The sequence below is a fragment of the Octodon degus genome, unplaced genomic scaffold, assembly GCF_000260255.1.
Source record: "Octodon degus isolate 3935 unplaced genomic scaffold, OctDeg1.0 scaffold00025, whole genome shotgun sequence".
NCBI classification, from domain to species: domain Eukaryota; kingdom Metazoa; phylum Chordata; class Mammalia; order Rodentia; family Octodontidae; genus Octodon; species Octodon degus.
This window is the reverse complement of record NW_004524601.1, coordinates 1111725-1129730: the sequence shown is the minus strand read 5'-3', so window position 1 is coordinate 1129730 and position 18006 is coordinate 1111725. Positions and strand designations below refer to the sequence as shown.

At 53.0% G+C, this 18006-nt stretch overlaps 1 protein-coding gene across 5 annotated transcripts in view; it reads left to right on the top strand.

The window, feature by feature from the left end:
- Window positions 1-18006, top strand: part of Spats2l (spermatogenesis associated serine rich 2 like) — a 123628-nt gene that overhangs the window by 25737 nt on the left and 79885 nt on the right. Inside the window, exon 1 of one of the 5 annotated variants that reach the window (XM_012514127.2) lies at window positions 14407-14495. The exons of the other annotated variants lie outside the window; for them this stretch is intronic. Coding sequence (XP_012369581.2) covers window positions 14476-14495 — 20 coding nt within the window. The 5' untranslated portion in view covers window positions 14407-14475. Of the gene's footprint in view, window positions 1-14406; window positions 14496-18006 lie in introns of those variants that run through there. 5 annotated transcript variants of the gene reach the window in all.

The following is an 18006-nucleotide window of genomic DNA, read 5'->3' as shown; positions in this document are numbered from 1 at the left end:
CCTCAATCTGATCTGAGCAGAGCACGACATCATGGTTTTCTTTGTGTGTTCATAGTGTGCAGTGGTTCTGTGTTTTGTCCTACGGCAGAGTCAATCCAGGTTTCTCGGTCTCCCGCTCATGAGCCAGGGCCACCTGCCACGTCGTCCTCATTCCCCCAGTGCCATAGTCTGTCACATGTGGTGCTCGAGTACATGCGCTGGAAGTGTTTCTCCGGCTGCAGGATCAGTCTGACCTCGGGACACGATGTTCCCAGAGAAGCCTCGGCAGGCACACCTCTACTTTTCCACCTAGCGCTGGAGCTCCCACCCACCGCTGACCCGGCTGGGCCGCCTCCCGGTTCACCTCCCAGCACACACTGAGCTTCTGCTCTGACTCGAGTCACTTCTCAGTTCATGGTGAGGAGGTGGGAGCCGTAGGCCAGGCCGCTAGCACCCTGTGACAGTCTAGACAGCTCCAAATCCCAAGGGCTTCTTGGCTGAGCTTCTGCAGTTCTTAGGGTCTACACCAGGGGCTCCCGAGAGGAGTGCTGCACATAAATTCCTGGGCTCAGGAAGGATGAACTGGACCTTACACTGACACTTGCTCCTGTCTTTTCAGCTTTCTGTAAAGTACATGATGCATTAATCCAGAAGCACATGGATGACATTTAAAAATAAATAACACATGTAGTTGGTCCTCTGTGGATTCCACATCTGTGGATTTTATCAAATGTGGGCTAGAAATACTCAGAGAAAAACCAACCTTGAACATGTGCAGATTCTTTCCTCTGGTTATTGTTCCCTAAATAGTAGCGTGGTGGTGTTTCTACACCATCCACATTGTGCTTGTCTTGGGTAGTGTGAAGAGGCTTAACGTACACGGGAGGACGAGTACCGGTCATATGCCAACGCTGCACCACTTTACGTAAAGGACGTGGTATCCAGCTGGGGAGGGGTCCTGGGTGAGACGCCCTCTGACACCCAGGACAGTGGGCTGTGCACGGCCAGGGCACAAGCGCCGTTCTTACTGCGGTGAACGATCAGGAAACATAAGGAACTTCAAAGTCAGAGCAATTTCACTGGGGTTTCAGGAGGGCAGCAAACTCTCACCTGCGTGCATTGATTCTCTCATTCCAAAACCATTTATTGATCCCTGACAACATGCCAGGCAGCTGGAGAGATGAAGAAGCCAGGCAAGGGAAGAGCAAAACGTCTGCCTGCTTGCGGGTGAAGCTCACTGGAAGATGTCACTTTAGGTCAGGCGCAGATAGTGTGGTGATACTTCGCTCCTGCATTAGGAAGCCCTGTTGTGGCAAAGGGGTTTACGCCCTTTGCCTGCCAGCCTGCCCCCTGCAAAGCCAGTAGCAGGGGAGAAGGGCCTCTGTGCAACAGGAAGGTCCTACAAAGGTGTGTCTCTTGGGGCAGCGTGAGTGGGGCACACCCCACTTGTTCTTTCAGGTGGGCCCCTGAGGTAAGCCACTTCTCCTCAGGGTGGGAAGCAGGGAGCAGGGGCCACAGTGCCTCAGGACTAGAGGTTTCCTCCTACTAAATAAGCCACTGCTGTTTTGGCCTTATCACTCCCCTAATAAATTTTTCTGTTGTTTCCAATGTATCGTTCTAGAAAAGAGCACTCTTCTCTATTCCCAAAAGAAGTAGCACGGCACATAAAGCTATTGACGGGTAAGCAGACTCGTGTGCAGCCAGGTCTGAGGCTTGCCGCCCGGTGACGGCTCTGCTCTCGGGGTCTGTTATCTAATTTCCTAGCCCTGCGATAGAGGAGAAACTGGCTGTGCAGACACCCACATGCACGTCTGTCCGTCTGTCTCAGTCTGTCTGTAAATTAAAAATGGATACACAAGGAAACCCCTCTCCTAGTTTCAGATGTGGAGGCCTGCCTGCTCCCCACCACGCGTGCACACATCCAGACACAGAGGCACATTGCTGCTTGGCTTACTTCCTCTCGTTGCTGGGACACATACCCGACACCCACATTGAAGGAAGGGAAGGCTTATTTAGCTCATGGTTACTGGAGGTTTCAGTCCATATTCAGCTGGCTCCAAGGCAGAGTGGCCGGCACACGGCAGAGGGCAACCTTTCCTGGTGGAGGCAAAGAGCAAGTGCTCAAAAGGAAGAGCAGCAGCAGCTGAAGCAGCTAGCTTCTCTCCCCTCCTTACACTGTAATGCAGATCCCCTGCCCAGGGCGGGTGCAGCATCACACCCACAGTAATCAATCACAAGCTCCAGAGGCCGCCCCAAGAGTGCATGAGGCCTGGGGGGACACCTAGACACAAACCATGACAGTACTGCCATGGAATGTTGCAGAATTCGGCACACTGTAGAATGGACGATGTGGTCCTGTGAAACGGAGAAAAGCTTGCTTCTGTGCTGGTGAGTACAAGCTCAGTCCGTGGGAGAGGAGGGAGGAGCAAGGACAGGGAGGAAGGCGCTGTGCTTGCGGTCCTCAGTGTCCCCCAAAAGCTCCTCGTGTGGAAGGGGTGGCTGCCGCTGGGCTTTGGGGCAGGGGCTGGGTGGCCAGGGCTTCACGACACAGATGACACACAGGCGGCGCCGTGATTCCCCGGGCTCATTGTGCGGCGGTGGAGCCGGGAGCAGAAGGGAGTGCAGCTTGGGGGGCCTGGTCCCGCCCCTTCCTCCCCTCTGCTCCCCTCTGGCCCCTGCTTCTGCCTCACACAGCCCAAGAAGCCAGGAGCTGGCCAGCGGGGCGGAAACCTGAGGACCAGGGCCCAAGCAGACCTTCATCCTTGAAGATGCTCGGTCAGGTGTTCTGCCACAGCGGCAAAAGCGAATGTGGGCGGGGCGCTTCTCCCAAGTCGCCAGTCCTGCTGCTGCAGCACTAGGTGGCTTCCTCCCCGCTGGGGAGGGAGCAGTGCCTCCCGTCCTCCCCCTCACGCGGCGCTGCTAGGTTCACAGCCAGGCGAGCCAGCCCGTGCCGTCGTGCATTTACGTTGTGTGCGTGCGTGCAGTTCCCACAGGCTTGTGTGGTGCGCTCCATGTCTTCTCCATCTTAACCTACATCTCAGCTTTAAAAAGATTGTATTCTTAATTCACAATCCATTCTTTACCTGTACATCCTAATTTCTTCAGGCCATTAAAACATTTATACATAGATCTTGAAGATAACCAAATGATATGAAAGCTGGAAATTTTTGCGGGCTCAGTGTGGGAAAATTTTAGATTAACTATCAGGATATTGATTGGCTACTGTGATAGACGGCAAGAGCGGCAGCTTAAAAATGTCAAGATCTCTCTGTGTTGGGAGTCTGGGCTCACAGGTGGCAGGGCAGCTCTGCGCAGGCGGGCCGACGCCTGTGCTGTTGGTCAGCTACCCTCGCGTGACGGTCACTGCTTCAGGGTCTTGTCTCACTGCGCTGGCAGGAAGGGACCCAAAGGAAGTAGTTAGCACCCACCTGGGAGGAAGGTCCCTTTGCGTCCCTGGGCCAGTTTTTGCAAGGACAGTGAAGGGAGGGCAGACATTGCTACCCTGTGCTGGGTGAGGCTGTGCCCGGGCTGAAGGAGAACGTGGGTGGGGTGGGGAATTCTCTTGGAAAGCCAGCCTGACAGGCACGCGCAACCCTGAGGTCAGGTAGGGCTCCCAAAGCCAGAGTAGGAAGGGGCTGAGGGCGGAAATAGGAGAGGCCCCCGGCAGTGCACCGCGGCACAGCCGGCTTGTGCGGCTCAGCCCCAGTCCTATGGTAAGAGCTTGGAAATTTTTGCACCAATTGCACCAATTGCACCAAGCTCCCCCAGAAGAACAAGGCATAATCCCAAGGTTGTCTTCGGCCGCTGTGCAGCTGGATCCAAGTGAATTTTTTCAGTGAAGCTTTTGGACTTAATCTTCAGTGAAGATTTGTATAAAGCCAAGATAACCAGATTCTGTATAAAGCCAAGAGGACCGCGTCCACCTCGTGATTTGAATTAGCAGAAGCCTTGCTGTCCCTGCATCTAGACCCTCGTGTACCCCAGAACCATGGCTGCCCTTCCAAGGAAGCAGCCACAGTGTGACTGGAGGCCTCGAGGGCAAGTGAAGCGCTTCGGATGCTGGGGATGAATGTCCAAGCCATGGCGTACCTGATGCTCCAGTCTCACATCAGAAACCCGGTTGGTGTTCACAATGTGCACTTGGAGAATAACCACAGAGCGATGCTGTGGTCACAGAGCGGCCGGCGCTCCTGCTGGGACTTGGGATTGTTCACATGCTAGCCAAACGCACTTTCCTGTTAGTGTCCATGTTCGTATTTTTCAGTTTTAACCCTAGTTTTCATCTCAACCTGACATTGTGACAGTCACAGTGATTTTTATCTGTTTAAACTACTAAGATCTAGGGCCAGCCAAATAGCTCAGTGGATTAAAGAGCCTGCAAGGAGGCACAGGGGCTGGGGGTTTGATTCCCAGGCCTGCTGTGCCAGCCCCACCCCTGGGGTGAGCTGAGAGGCAATTGAGACTGGGTGGGGTGGCACGTGCCTGTAATCCCAGCTCTTGGAAGGCTGTAAACAGGCAGATCACTACAAGTCCGATCTAGTAGTGAGACCCTGAACACCCTATAGACCCTTCCCTAAAATACAAAATAAATAAATAAACCACTAAGATTTGATTTTGCCTTTCGTTTTAGTATTGGGAAAAGTAATTAAAAAAAAAAATCCAAGGCAGAATTAGATTAAGAAAATGCATCATTTTAGCCAGGAAAAGTATATCTGCCTAAGTCTTGGGTTAATTTAAATGTACAGGGGATATAAAATATGCTCTCAGCTCGTCATTTATTTGATGCACAAATGCTCAGACTGTAACACCTGCAGTAGACACGAAGTGCTGACAGTGACTCACTGCTGAGTGGCCGGCGTTACTCGCCCTGCCCTGTGCTCCAGACGTGAAGTTGGGCCAGTGCTGCTGCAGCTGCTCCCTGGCGCCCAGCAGGGACAAACACCCGGTACTCCCTTCCAGCGTCGTTGCCGTGGTCCATGTGCGGAGAGATCAGCGACGCTGCCTGAGAGGGGCCAGGAGGGGCATGTGAGCAATGGGAAGACCGGACCTTGGCTGAGGTCAGGACGCGAGGAAGGGCAGCCGGGCGGGGACGGAGACAGTGCAGGCTGGGGGGGGGGGTCGCAGGGCCGGCAGCCCTGGGCCCTGGAGGGGGCAGGAGCAGGTTCTCCCCCAGGGCTTCTCGCCTGCAGAGCAGAAGCGCGCGTCACGGCGCACCAGAAGACGAGCACACCCCGTCCTCTCTGCCCGGTGGCAAGCCCAGTCCGGCACTCGCGGCGCACCTCAGGAGGAGCCTCTCCCAGGGAGCGTGTGATGGCTGAGGCCGGGCGGGGCTGCACACCCAGTGCACACGCCCACACTCAGGCTGCTCCTGGGGCGCTTCGGTTGTGTCGGGATGGTAGTCTCGCTCTGGTCTTGTGGTCTCCCTGTGTCTTCTCACTGTGTGTGGCTTTTACATTTCGTCCCCCAGATATGTCATTTCTCCCTGGCCACATCGTGGGAATGGCCTCTAGTGCCTTCGGTGGCCCCCCTCACTGGCTGCTTCTGAGCCATTCTCCTTCAGCTTTCACCCCCTTTGGCCTTGATAGGACAGGTGAGACTTGGGGTGTGGAGAAGCTAGGGGCGCCCCAGAAGGGAGGTGCAGGCCCCACCGCAGGCCTGCCATGAGCAGAAGGGGGCCTGCCTTCCGGAGCAGCGAGTTCTGAGCCAAGGCCTGGCTGGCGGAAAAGCAAGCCCAGCGCACTGTTTTCTTTTCACTTAGAATTGTTTTGTTTTGTGACTAAGACAGTCTTTCTGAAAAGGGGAAGCCGTGCAGTCTGACACGCGTCGACTCGCTTCTGGTCGTCTGAGTAGGCCTCCGCAAGGGGAGTGAAGGCCGTGGCGTTTTCTGTCTGTCTTCTGCCGGTCAGCTTTGTACAGCTTTGACACTACCCTAGGAGAAGAAACCAAGGGGGTTGTAGTCCCACTACCTAAATGCTAGCGCTGAGTGGGTTTGCATGTTATCTTGTAATCCTCACATCTGTCTGAAACAGACAGCGTCACTTGCATCTGCTGGGGGGAAGGGCAGATTCGCACTCCCGGCCGAGGAGAGGCGATCCTGTCAGTGTGCGTGTAGGCAAGGAGCCCGGGCAGCCGTACGGCCCTCTGGGACAGCAGCCTCTCTGCTGCCTGGCTGGTGCAGAGCCGGACCTCTCCCTGCGGCCGTGCTCCAAAGCCTGGTTTCTGCCTTCAGACTCCGAGCGTTGCCCCTGTGAACTCAGGCTGGCTGTGCCCTCCAGGGACAGACTTGGGCCAACAGAATTTTAGTGTGGATACCTGAGGCCTGTCTCTTCCGGTGTCACTTTCCTTGATCGTGCTTTTCTGCCTTGCCTTTTTCCTTTTTTTTTTGCCGTGCCCTCTCGTCTCCCTGGCTGAGGACCAGCTCAGCTCTACCGTCCACCTGGCAGCTTCTCGGTCCAGTTAACCTTAGTCATTTGCCCCCACCCGCCTCCAACTCCACGTGTTCTAGTGACCTGAACTCACCACCCAGGGCTTCCACGGGCTTGTGTTCTCTGTGTGTAGCTGGAACTCCCTTGAGGGGGTCCTTTCCAAACATGGAAACACTGGGATCGGCTGTAAATCAACAGTCACACCTTGTAAGTGGTGACGCGGGAGCCTTGCCACGGGCCTCGTTTCCTCCCGGGGTTGACTCCTTCACTCACACTCTGTGGCCGGCCAAGAGTGGGCCAACTGCTGAGTAGTGCTGCAGTCCTTGACCCAGGGTCTGTTTCCTGTGGGATCGTCTCTTCATTCGTTAACTGATTGGCGCATCTAAGAGGAGGCTTTGGAGCCTAAGAATATAATAAACTTTACTTACTTTTTTGTTTGTTTTTCATGTCTGTTTTTACCACTGGTAGCTAATGGAATCTTTCACTGTCCTGAGAAGCTGAATTGTCAGATAAAGGCAATTAAGTAAGCTAATATATGAGGAATAGTAGTATCAAATAAGAAAAAAAACAAAACGCTTAATATTGCCAATTAGCCATGAACATGGCACCCAGCAGTAAAAACGTGAGTGTCAGCTGTGGGTAGCCCCACTGCTCTCCGGACATCCCCCAGTCAGTCCCAGGATGGAGGGATCCACGGAGAGCCACACATGGAGCTCACAGTGTCTGCCTTTGGAGGCTGGTGCTTGCGTGCTCCCAAAGCTCACTGCCGTAGGACCAGCATCGTACCACGTCCTTCTCGCTGGTAGAAACACCTAGAGGCTTCATTCATGTAGAGTATGTAATAAACCAGAGTGCTGGTTTACTGAGAATCTGCACAGATGCAGTTAATTTTTCCTCAAATTTGCTCATTTTGATTCAAGACTCAATAAGTAAACATTTTCAAAATTATTTTTTATCTTATTGCAAACTCTTGGGGTATTTTGTTCTGTTTCGCTTCAGAGGGGTTTTCCAGCTCCTGGGCTCGGGCGACCCTCTTTCTGCAGCCCTCTGAACAGCTGAGAGTCCAGAGTGTCCCACAAAGCCAGCCTGCCTTACTACAGAGTCTTGGTGTCTCTGAAGATGATGCTGAGCAGTATGAACGCTAGTATTCTAAGTAAGCACACTGCAGATAAAACTGTCTACATGTAATTGAACATTTCTTGCCGAGTGAGAATTTCTTTTATCTTTGGGCAGACAGCGTTCGTCTAGCTGACAAACTGAGTAGCATTCAGTTGCACTTGCTTCTCTGTCCCTGCCTTTGTCTCCACCGCCTGCCCGGCCTGCGGCTTACGTAACAACCGCGGGGATTTTGGACCCACTGTCTCCGCCCAGCCCAAGCCCGGCTCGGTGGCAGTGACCTGTGTGCCCAGATGCCTGTCAGCAGCACCTGGCTCGGCAGCAGAGACAGAGGTCTGGGGCTTCTCTGTGGACAGGTTGTTCTGAACTCAGAGCACTGCCAGCAGGAGACTGTTCAAGGACTCAAGCAGATGGTACAGAAGCCTTAAGGAAAGCAGATACTTTTCAAGAAAGTAGGGATATATCTTTATTTCATATTGAAAATAAATTGTGACAGTTCATTTTGGTGACAACGTTTGTGTTTGGTTATGGATTCCCTAAATTACTTTGCAGAAAATAGGTTAAAGAAATTAAGAAAGTCATGCTTATATTTGTCAGTGCTAGTATTAAGAATGAATTAAAATTTTAGCTATCTATGAGGAATATGGATATGTAAATTAAAGTACACATCTCAAAAGTTACTAATCATGTTAGTGACAAACAATAATATGAATCTGACTGTTTTAATCATTCAGATCAGTGATTCTTAATTGGTGGGTGATGTGAATATGGTTTATAAATAATGTAGTACTTTGACTATTGGATCTGATTTTTCAGTTGCCTGCCTTGATATTTAAAGTAGCCTAGGAAAATAAAAAAGTTTTCATCACCAAAACTTGAAGAAACCAGGACTTAACTTATCTACCCTAAAAGGGGCATGGGAGTAAAGGGCAAGAGTTTCTTTTACTTTTGTTGAGAAAAGAAGAAAGGCCCAAGACCTTGATGGGGAAAACAGGACCGTCCGTCCCTCCTGCTCCCTGCGTTCACGCAAGCACTCTGCTTCCTACGCAGCATGGGTGGAAGGGAGCAGGAGGCTCAGGGGTGGAAACGGGGTCCGGTTCTGTGGCCTGGCCTCGGCCCTCAGCCCACACACCTGGCTCTGATCTGCAGCAGACTTCTGAGAGAGGCCCGGAGAGCCACAGAGGGGAAGACCTAAAATTCCTGCACAGGTTTCGGGTTTATTTTGAAAACAGAACCCTCAGTAAAGGAGGCAATAATCCTGAGGGCCGAAGAAGTTCAGTAGGACTAAGTGCTTTTCTTGTAAACTGGAGCAGCAGGAATGCAGAAGACAGGAAATGTGCGGGCCATGAATGCCATCAGGCGGTCTGCGCGCCATCTCGGGACCCCATCGTGGATCTGATGGCGCCAAGTGAGCTAAAGGACAGGGCAGTCACGCTGGTCCTCAGCTAGCTGCCCCGACCAAGACCAGAGTGCTGGAGGGGGCTGACGTGGTCACAGAGGGTGACTGGTGTAGGCACCCGCTTCTGTTTATTCCATTCTCCTCACCAGGATGCAGTGGTGGTGGGTGCGAAGAGAATGATGGGAGCGACCACTTGTACTGCGCCCACGTGCTGCTCTCTTGCCCTGTGAGCTTCAGCTTCCCTAACGTCCGCAGCAGCCCTGTGCTGATGCCCTCGCTGTGGAGGGGCCGAGCTGCAGCACCGAGCTCAAGGCACCCTGAGGGCCGAGCGCACCCAGGCCCAGGCTGCCTGAGTGGCAGCACAAGTGGTACGAATGACACCTTCACTCAGTGGAAGCCCAGACTGAAGCAGACAGCTAAAGCAGAAAGTTACAGATTTGGTACCCAAAAGAACTCCAACAGACTTACAGCAAATCAAAGTACTGAAGCAAAGTAATTGAGCCAAGTAGAAACTCTTACACTTAGTTTCTCAAAAATGCATGCTCTGATCTGGTTAGCATTGCAGGGTTCAAAAAACAAAAGCCAGAGAGCCGAGTTTCCCTCGGGTCTAAGAGAGCAACTCCGCCTGCAATTAGGGCTGCAGTTGGTCTTGTGTTTACCTGGCTCGGCTCCTTGGCAGATGAAGAACAGCTCATGTGTAACCCGCCCAGCTGTCTTGACCAAGGGACAGCCGGACCCTGAAGAGGTATTCTCATTTTACTAAATGCTCATCTCAAAAATATGAGGAAGTAGTAGAGATGGAAGATGTCTTCAAACATCAACCCACATGCGTGTCTACTCTAAGTGACCAACCACCATCCGGACCTAACGGGCTTTCCTGTCTCACTCCAAGCTTTAAGCGGTACTGGCTTCACAGCCTGAGAAGGCCCCTCAAGTGGACGCTGGGTGACCGTCCAATGCGGTGCCCCTGGTTCTACATGGTCTCTAGCGGTTCCATGCCCAGAAACGCAGGACAGTGGGGCAAAGGAGCATTGTGCGAAGCTGCCAGATGCTAGAGGCCTTGCTCATCGTCCTGAGGGCTGAAGAGGGGGTGTGCTTTGCCTAATCCACCTTGTCCCTTCACACAGCATGGTCCTAGCTCCTCTTAAACACTGACTAATTCTGCATCTTCTGTGTGACTGTCTTTCCTTAGCCCTGACGGTCGTGAGCTCTCCACAAAGCATCTAGAATGGTCTCAGGCTGTGAAGCCAGTACCGCTTAAAGCTTGGAGTGAGACAGGAAAGCCCTGATGGGCTAACGTCCGGATGGTGGTTGGTCACTTAGAGTAGACACGCATGTGGGTTGATGATTGAAGACATCTTCCATCTCTACTACTTCCTCATATTTTTGAGATGAGCATTTAGTAAAATGAGAATACCTCTTCAGGGTCCGGCTGTCCCTTGGTCAAGACAGCTGGGCGGGTTACACATGAGCTGTTCTTCATCTGCCAAGGAGCCGAGCCAGGTAAACACAAGACCAACTGCAGCCCTAATTGCAGGCGGAGTTGCTCTCTTAGACCCGAGGGAAACTCGGCTCTCTAACTTCTTTTGTTTGTTTTTGGAACCCTGCAATGCTAGCCAGATGAACACACATTTTTTTTTTTTAAACTCCAGGGACAAGGTAAGTTGCATCAAATTGAAATTATTTCTAAAATGATCCATTTTTCAGTTTAGCTCTTCAGGGATAACAGAACACTGAGTAGGTGTAGATTCAGAACCAGGTACCCAATGTGCTGGGCTGGGCCCAGAGGGAGCACTGGGTGGGTGAGAGGGAGACCGAGCTTTCCCGTTCCCTAAGAAAAAGAGGAAAAGGATGAGCTAGGCCTTCCTGGGCCCACTCTGCAGGTGAGATGAGGGCGCAGCTGGGACCACGTCATCCGGCACCCTCTCCCCACTACCTGTTGCTGCCCCCCAGTGCTCCCCACTTGCATCTGGGACCCTGCAAGAGCCCCGGTTAAGATTGTACTTCATTACTGGGCACACAACACTAATAGAGACAGTGTATGGAGCCCCAGGAAAACTTCTGGGTATCTGGGCGCTGGCGAGCTCTCTCTGGCTTCCTGACACCCTCCCTGCTTCTCCCGGGCAGGTTTCACTTTTGCTCTTCCTCTCACCTGAAATGTGCTTGTCATGGCCAGTACAAAGGGTGCCTCCACCCTGAAGCTCTGTTGGATTAAAGCCACAGAAGTGAAACCCACCTCACCCCTCCAGCAGTAAGAGTCAGAGCAAAATGCTTGGGGTTGTTCTGTTGCATTCCTGTTTCTCTTGGTAGTGACAGCTCCACTTCCCATTACACCTTGCCCGTAATAGCCTGGCTCCACTAGGGACTCCCCATAACCGCCCTCCATGTACAGTGTCAGCCCACAGCATGCCATCTCAAAGGATATGTTCCACAGCTCAGTAATGAAATTATTAGTATTAGTAAAAACCCAGGCAAACTTGATTGCTTGTAGCTGTAAATCTGCCAAGAATGGGGACAAATGGAATCAGGGCTGTGAGAGATGGATCTGTTTCATCAACCAGGTGATCAAAATGTAACACATTTACACTTCACAATTGCTCCACAGTAGATTGGATGACTAACAGAAAGTCTTCCAATGGGAAATAATACTTGGTATTACATTTAGTTGTGTGGCATGTACAGTGTTTGAGCTACTGTACAAAGAACTGCTCTGATTCATTCAATCTTTAGAAAAATGATTTGGAAGAGATTAAGCTACCTATTGCTGAGGCTGACAGACTCATAAGCGTGTGGTGCTTTCTGACCTTCCCCCAGTGTGAGTTGAGCTGTAGGACACTGCAAAGTAGCCAGCACGTGATACCTGCTCTCTGGCCTTTTATGCTCGAAACTAATGGGTAGGCACGACAGGGCTTGAGAAGGTTTTCAGAGTACGCGCGGGGTCACCGCCGTCCATATCCGTGCTGAAGTTTCACGCATAAGTGATGCTCAAGGTCACGTGTGTCTGCTGGGTGAGGAATGTTTTTCATATTCCATTGAAAAGGAAAGCTTCAGTCTTTCTTTTTTTGACAGGATAGGCTTTGATGACGGAGAGGAACTAAAAGACTGAACTGCTGCCTTGGCGATGATCCGCAGCACAGGGCTGCGCGCTAGGAAGGCAGGGAGTGGAGAGTGCTGGGAAGCTCCTGCTGCCGGGGCTGGTCACGTGCGCCTGGCGGGGGCCATGTGGAGGGCGACTTCCTGTCCCCTGGGTCTGTACGATGGTGTGACTAGAATGGTACTTGATGTGCTGACTCTGCTGGTGGCATCGAAAGCAGTAACAGCGCAGATGCTGAAAACTGAGAGCAAAATTCTTAAAACTTCAGTGCAACCAAGAAAGAAGAAGTGAGTTGAGAAGACATTATTCCTCTTCTCTGTGTGTCTTCATGGGGCGCTTAGCCTGTCGGGGGCTTTGTCCTCCATACTGTGGAAAGGAGAAAGGCAAACTGGAGTGTGTCAGGAGGAGGCTGCTTAAGAGGAAAGGATTCTTTCTGTTAAATCTGTCAACGTCTTGTGTAGTTAGAGCACTTTAAAAATATTTACTAATTCTTCCATTAATCATATTTCAAGTGACAAATGTCTATTTTTGTTACTGTGGTAAACTGAAAGAAAATTGCTAAATAGTACGGATGACCTCTAGAATTTCAAACACATAAAAATGATTAAGAAGAATTTTATTATCTGTGATTGCATTAGAATAAACTCCAAGGATATTAAAATGATATGAATTCTTTTATCCACTCTGATACAATTACCTGAAATGGGAATATATGGAAGAAGATGTAACACCCTTCAGATGGTCCCTTCACGAGCTCCGGGACCTCCCTTGGACTTTGTCTTTCCGTGTGACACTATTTACTGTCCTCTGGAGATAAGCGCGTCATCTGAACTTGGTCCCTAAGCAAGGTTCGCATCTGGCAGCCGGGGCAGAGACCTCGGCCTGGCGTGCCTGAGGGCGGGGCACCCCGGCCAGGGGCCTGCTTCTGCTGGTGCTAGATGTTCAGGAACGGAGAACAAGCCGGACAGGACGGAGCCTCCACGTTCGCACCGGCTCCTGCGGCTGGCCCCTCCTCTTGGAGCCCCCCAGGGGTGGCAGTCAGCAGCAGGGAAGCTGTGGCCACAGAGGCACCGGGGGTCAGGGGCCGCCTTTCTAGCCAGGCTGCACCCCTGGCTCAGCACATGACCCTGACCTGTCCAGCCTCAGACTTAGCTGTAAAGTGAGAACAACAGAGCCCGGCCACCGGATTGTGGGGACTGTTGAGACCCTTTCACAGCAAGCTGGTGGCATTTGCTGTGTGCCAAGCACTCCTGTAAGCACTGGGCACGTGCGAGCGCACTGCGGTCACATTGCCCCCCCCCCCGGAAGTTGCTGCTCTCAGCCCCGTTTCCCAGGTGAGGAGGGGAGTAGACTGCTGAGACCGCAAGCCTGGTCACAAGGCAGAGCTGGGATTCAGTCTTCCTCAAGTGTAATTTCGTACTTGGCACCCTCGTGTGAGTGGCAGAGGACACCCCTGCCTCCTCCCCGCTGCAGTCACAGAGGCATTTAACATTCACACCTTGGCCTGAGGGCTGCCAGCGGCAACTGTTATTTTCTTGTCTTTTGGTCTCACTCTGCAGTTCAGGCTGGCCTTGCGCTCACTTTGTAGCCCAGGGTGTTACCGAACTCCCAACGATCCATCTGCCTCAGCCCCCCGAGTGCTGGGAATACAGGTATGCACCACCAAGCCCGGCTTCTGAGTGCCAGTCCAGTGTTTGGTCTCCTAAGAGATCAAAGTGGCGGAGAGGTAGTAGACGCAGGACTCTCTTGCACGGGTGGAGCGAGGCTGGCAACCCGGGCCCTTCTCCACCGGGCCCCACGTGTGGCTCCCCTCACATCGCTCTTCCCCTGGTGAGGACACCCCTCACTGTAGAGTGGCACTCCTCCCCTGGGCAGCGTGACCCCAACAGTTGTTCATCCTGAACAGGGTTCAGAGATTCTGTGTTGACTGCGCCGTCAACCACCAGACGCTTTCTTGTGGGTCTAGACCCAAGAACAGGTCCTAGATCAGGGAGAGCATTTGAGGGCACTATGCCAGCTGCGGTTGCTGACTGACCATGTGCTAGGGCTGGCGCTGCCTGAAGATGCAGGGCCCCTCGCAGCAGTCACACCAGCAGCAGACCTGCGGGGTGACAGTGCTGTGCCCGTGCTGTCTCCAGCCTTGGGCACTCTGTGAAGTCAAGCCCCGTCCCACAGCTGCCCTTCCCTGGGAGAGGAGTAGCGAGCTGAGCAGCGGCCGCCGCCAGCCTGATGCGGAGCTGGAGGCTGTGCTGAAGGAAGCTCAGTCTCTGCGGGCGAGGCCCAGGCCAGCAGCTCAGTGAGTATGCAGCCACACCCAGATCCTGCCCCAGCCAGCTTCCTGGCTCCACCTGCGTCACTCCTGAGAGGACTTAGAGTTGATAAAGGGCCAGCCAGGGAGCAGGGCTTCTCGGTGTCTGGAGGAAGCCAGCTGCTGGGGGCTGTCGTGAGGGTCTCAGGCGGGGATGCCAGGAGCCGGAGCACAGTGAGTAGAAGTTGCTGATGGGGGCTGGGGCCAAGGTGCCGGCGGCCAGAGGGCTGGGTTCTCCCCGGGCTCGGGCCCCACCCCTCGACCTCCCCTCCCCGTGCCTCTTCCCACCTGTGCCAGTGCGGTCAGAGCAGTCATCCTGCACACTTACCAGCCAGGGCCAGGACATTTGCAGGAGGTAGGAAGAGCCTACTCTGCCATTTTGAGAAAGTCTTCAAGTGCTTGTACGAGAATTCTGACTTAATGAGAGGGACTGTTGTGGTTTTGTTCAAGCTGGAATATACTCAGAGAGGACGGGCTCCCGAGCCAGGCATTGGTCCAGGACCGAGGGCAGGCCTCCCAGAGTGAGCTGTAAGCATACAGGCTCCCCCGTCAGGTCGACTCAGGGCTTCTCTCAGCCAGCCCAGAGTTACACTGCACAGCCACAGGCTGTCTTCCTGGGGATGGCTGCGGTGTGTCCTGAGATCTTCTAGGTTCCTCTAACTGCAGCCCGCCTCCAGTGTTCCCTGGAGGAGACCCTGGAGCCCGGCCAGTCCCAGCCTGAGTCCTTCGTCCACACTCAGGCTCCTTCTTGCTTCTCACCCAGCTCTGTTGTGTGTCTGTGAACGAGTCTGTCTCCATCGTAGCCCTGCAAGCTGCTCGGGTGCCAGGAGCTCGGAGCCCAGGAGCTTGAGTTCCAGTCTCGGTGCAGCTGCTTAGTAGCTGTGTGACGTGCGTGTCCCCTCTCTGTGCTTTGGTGTCTTCTTCGGTGAGATCAGAACAAAAGGACATAAATCCTCGCTCCGCAGGCTGGGTCTGAGAGCCGTGCATCCATGTGTGGAGATACACGGAAAGCGCTTAGAGGCGTGCTGGGTGCGCAGCACGAGCTGGGCCGTGCTTTGGCCGCGACCGGCACCCCACGGAGCCTGGCCATCATTGCTATGGAGTGAATGTTTGTCAAATAGTGCCGAGGAGCACCTCCTCCTCTGTAGATCTCCTGTAGCTAGTTGGAGAGATGGGAGAAGGAAAGAAAGAAAGGAGAGGTGTGCTGCTTCTTTCCAGCATTTGCAGTGTGCGAGGAGGGCCTCAGCCCTCTGAGGAGTGTGGAGCGGTGTGAAGATCTGTGGTCTGACCCTCTGAGGTGTGGGGTTTCCTGGGGCTGGGGGCAGAGCGGTGTGCTCTGCGGGGACCGCCTGCAGGGCGCACTCCGGAGCGCAGGGTGCACTCGGGGGCCAGGGTCTCTCCTGATCCTCTTCTCTGCTCCATGCAGCCCGGCCACCACCCCTTTCTGTGGCAGTCTCTGGGGAAGGCACATCTTAGAGACTTGAGCTTCTATCGCTGCGTCTTGAAAGAAGTGAGCATAATTGAATTGCTGATACAAGTGGGTACTTGTGCCAGGCCCAGGTCACCTGCATCTCTATGGAAACACATGTTTGCTTTAAAACCTAGCAATCAAAAGCATAGCTTTCTAGGAGCCAATGTCAAGTCCCTTTTAGAAAAAGGTATTTATTTATATTCTCGGGCTGTAAGAGACCTATGAAATCAAATAATTTCAAATTAAATAGAAAATCCACGCCATGGTGAATGCTAACAAGGCTTTGCCCTGCGTCCTCCCTAAGCTCGCACCGCCTGAGATCTGCTGCATTTATTTTCGCTGCCCTTTGCTCCTTGCTCTCGTTTGCATTCTGCTGCCGTGGGGAGGTGGTTTGGCATTTTATGCAAAATTGGTTAATCTTCATTCATAAGCACTTGCCAGTACTAAAATGGAAAATTCGAGGGCAAACCTGCCGTACAGTGAGCTCTGTGCTCCTCTCTGCCTCTCTCTGGGAGTGCAGCCTGCCAGGCAGCTCACAACAGGCCGGTGATCCTCGGCAGGCTGACGAGGGGAGCTTCCCCAGCAGGGCCCGAGACCACACCAGCACATCCTCCCCCGGCTCCTCTCCAGCAATATCCTAAGTGATTGGAAGCTTTTATCTGCCTCCTGAGCAAACCTTTTCGAGGAAGTATTGACTGTTAATGACCTGTTTAAATAAAACATTCAATTTTCTTTCTTCCCCCCACAAAGAACTTAGTAGGCAGTGACATTTCTAAACCAAAGACCTGCTTTTCAAAAGAGGCTGAACTGGAGCTTTTAAATGGGATTTTTTTTCCTAACGTTTGCCCTTAAAATGCTTTTTAGTGAAGTTGTCCTAACAGTGGAGTACGTTGACGTGTCTGAACGAAAATGCAGCCTTGAGATATTTTTCTTCCAAATTAAACAACAACCAGAAGTCTTCAGAATTTTCCCATGAAATTCATATTTCTGTCACCGCTTTCTGTGTCATTCATATGTCCCCATTCCTTGTCATTAAGGAGACTTTCCTCTAAGGAACGCGGTGCTACATGGGAGCTTTTATTAAACTATGGGAATTGAGCCATAGGAAAAGCTGAGGCTGTTGACATAAAGAAGAGTGAGTTCAGCGCCGGGGCATGAACAGCAAGGGCTTTGAGGGAGCAGAGGAAGAGGGTGAAGGGAGAAGAGAGCTGGGCAGAGAGCGGGAGGCGACAGGAAGCCTATGACACACGCTTAGAGACAGTCCCCATGTACAGCAGAAGCACTGGTTCTTGCTGCAGCTGGCTTGCAGGTTCTCTTGCTCACTCCTGGGGCAAGTGGAATATGCTCTATACAGAAAACGGCCTAGGGTTCTGGAGACGCCACCTGTGTCCTTGACTCATTGATTGACTGATTCATCGATTGGTTGGTAGGTTGGTTTTGAAGTGCATTTTAAGCTTTCTGCCTCCCTGGGACAGCCAGGTGTCCCCATCAACTCTCAATGGCCATGGACAGGTGATGCCGAGCACTATAAAGGACGTCACTTCCTGCCTCCCACAGCGCAGCTGGAGCCCAGCAGGGAGCCTTGCTAGCCTGTGGACAGATGCCCAGCTGCTGCCCAAGCTTACCGGCCAAGGACCAACTGATAGATGCAGGAGAAGGAAGTGACTCAGTCTGTGAGCTACTCCTTCGCCAGAGGTACTAGGATACCCTGAAGTACATAGATAGGCACATGCCTCTGAAGACAGTTGCATTCTGGGGCGCCTTTGGGTGCTGCGTGACGGAGAGGCTCCTTGCTGCTTCCGTGTCACATCACGCCACATCACACCATGGCCACTCCCAGCTTTCCCAACTGAAGAAGCTGTGAGAACATATCTCCAGATCAGCCTGGTTGTGCTTTGTCTTGGCGATGCCAAAGGTAGCCACATGGACATTTTAGCTACTTTATAACAGAGAAGCAGTGAGCACTGTGCCCTGTGGTGCCAAGCAGCCCTGGGCTGATCGCAGGGCTGAGGAAGCCACCCATTACTGGCAGCAGCCCTCTGCCTGCCCGCCCGGGGAGGACGGTGCGGGAGGCAGCCGTCTGCTTTGACCAGGCACATCCCTGCCTGCTCCTGGGAGTCTGCTGTGTGCTTCTGTGCCCGCACTGCCCGTCACGGCAGCCCAGGACCGCGGAGGCGGGGCCCAGGACCGCGGGGGCGGGGCCCAGGACCACGG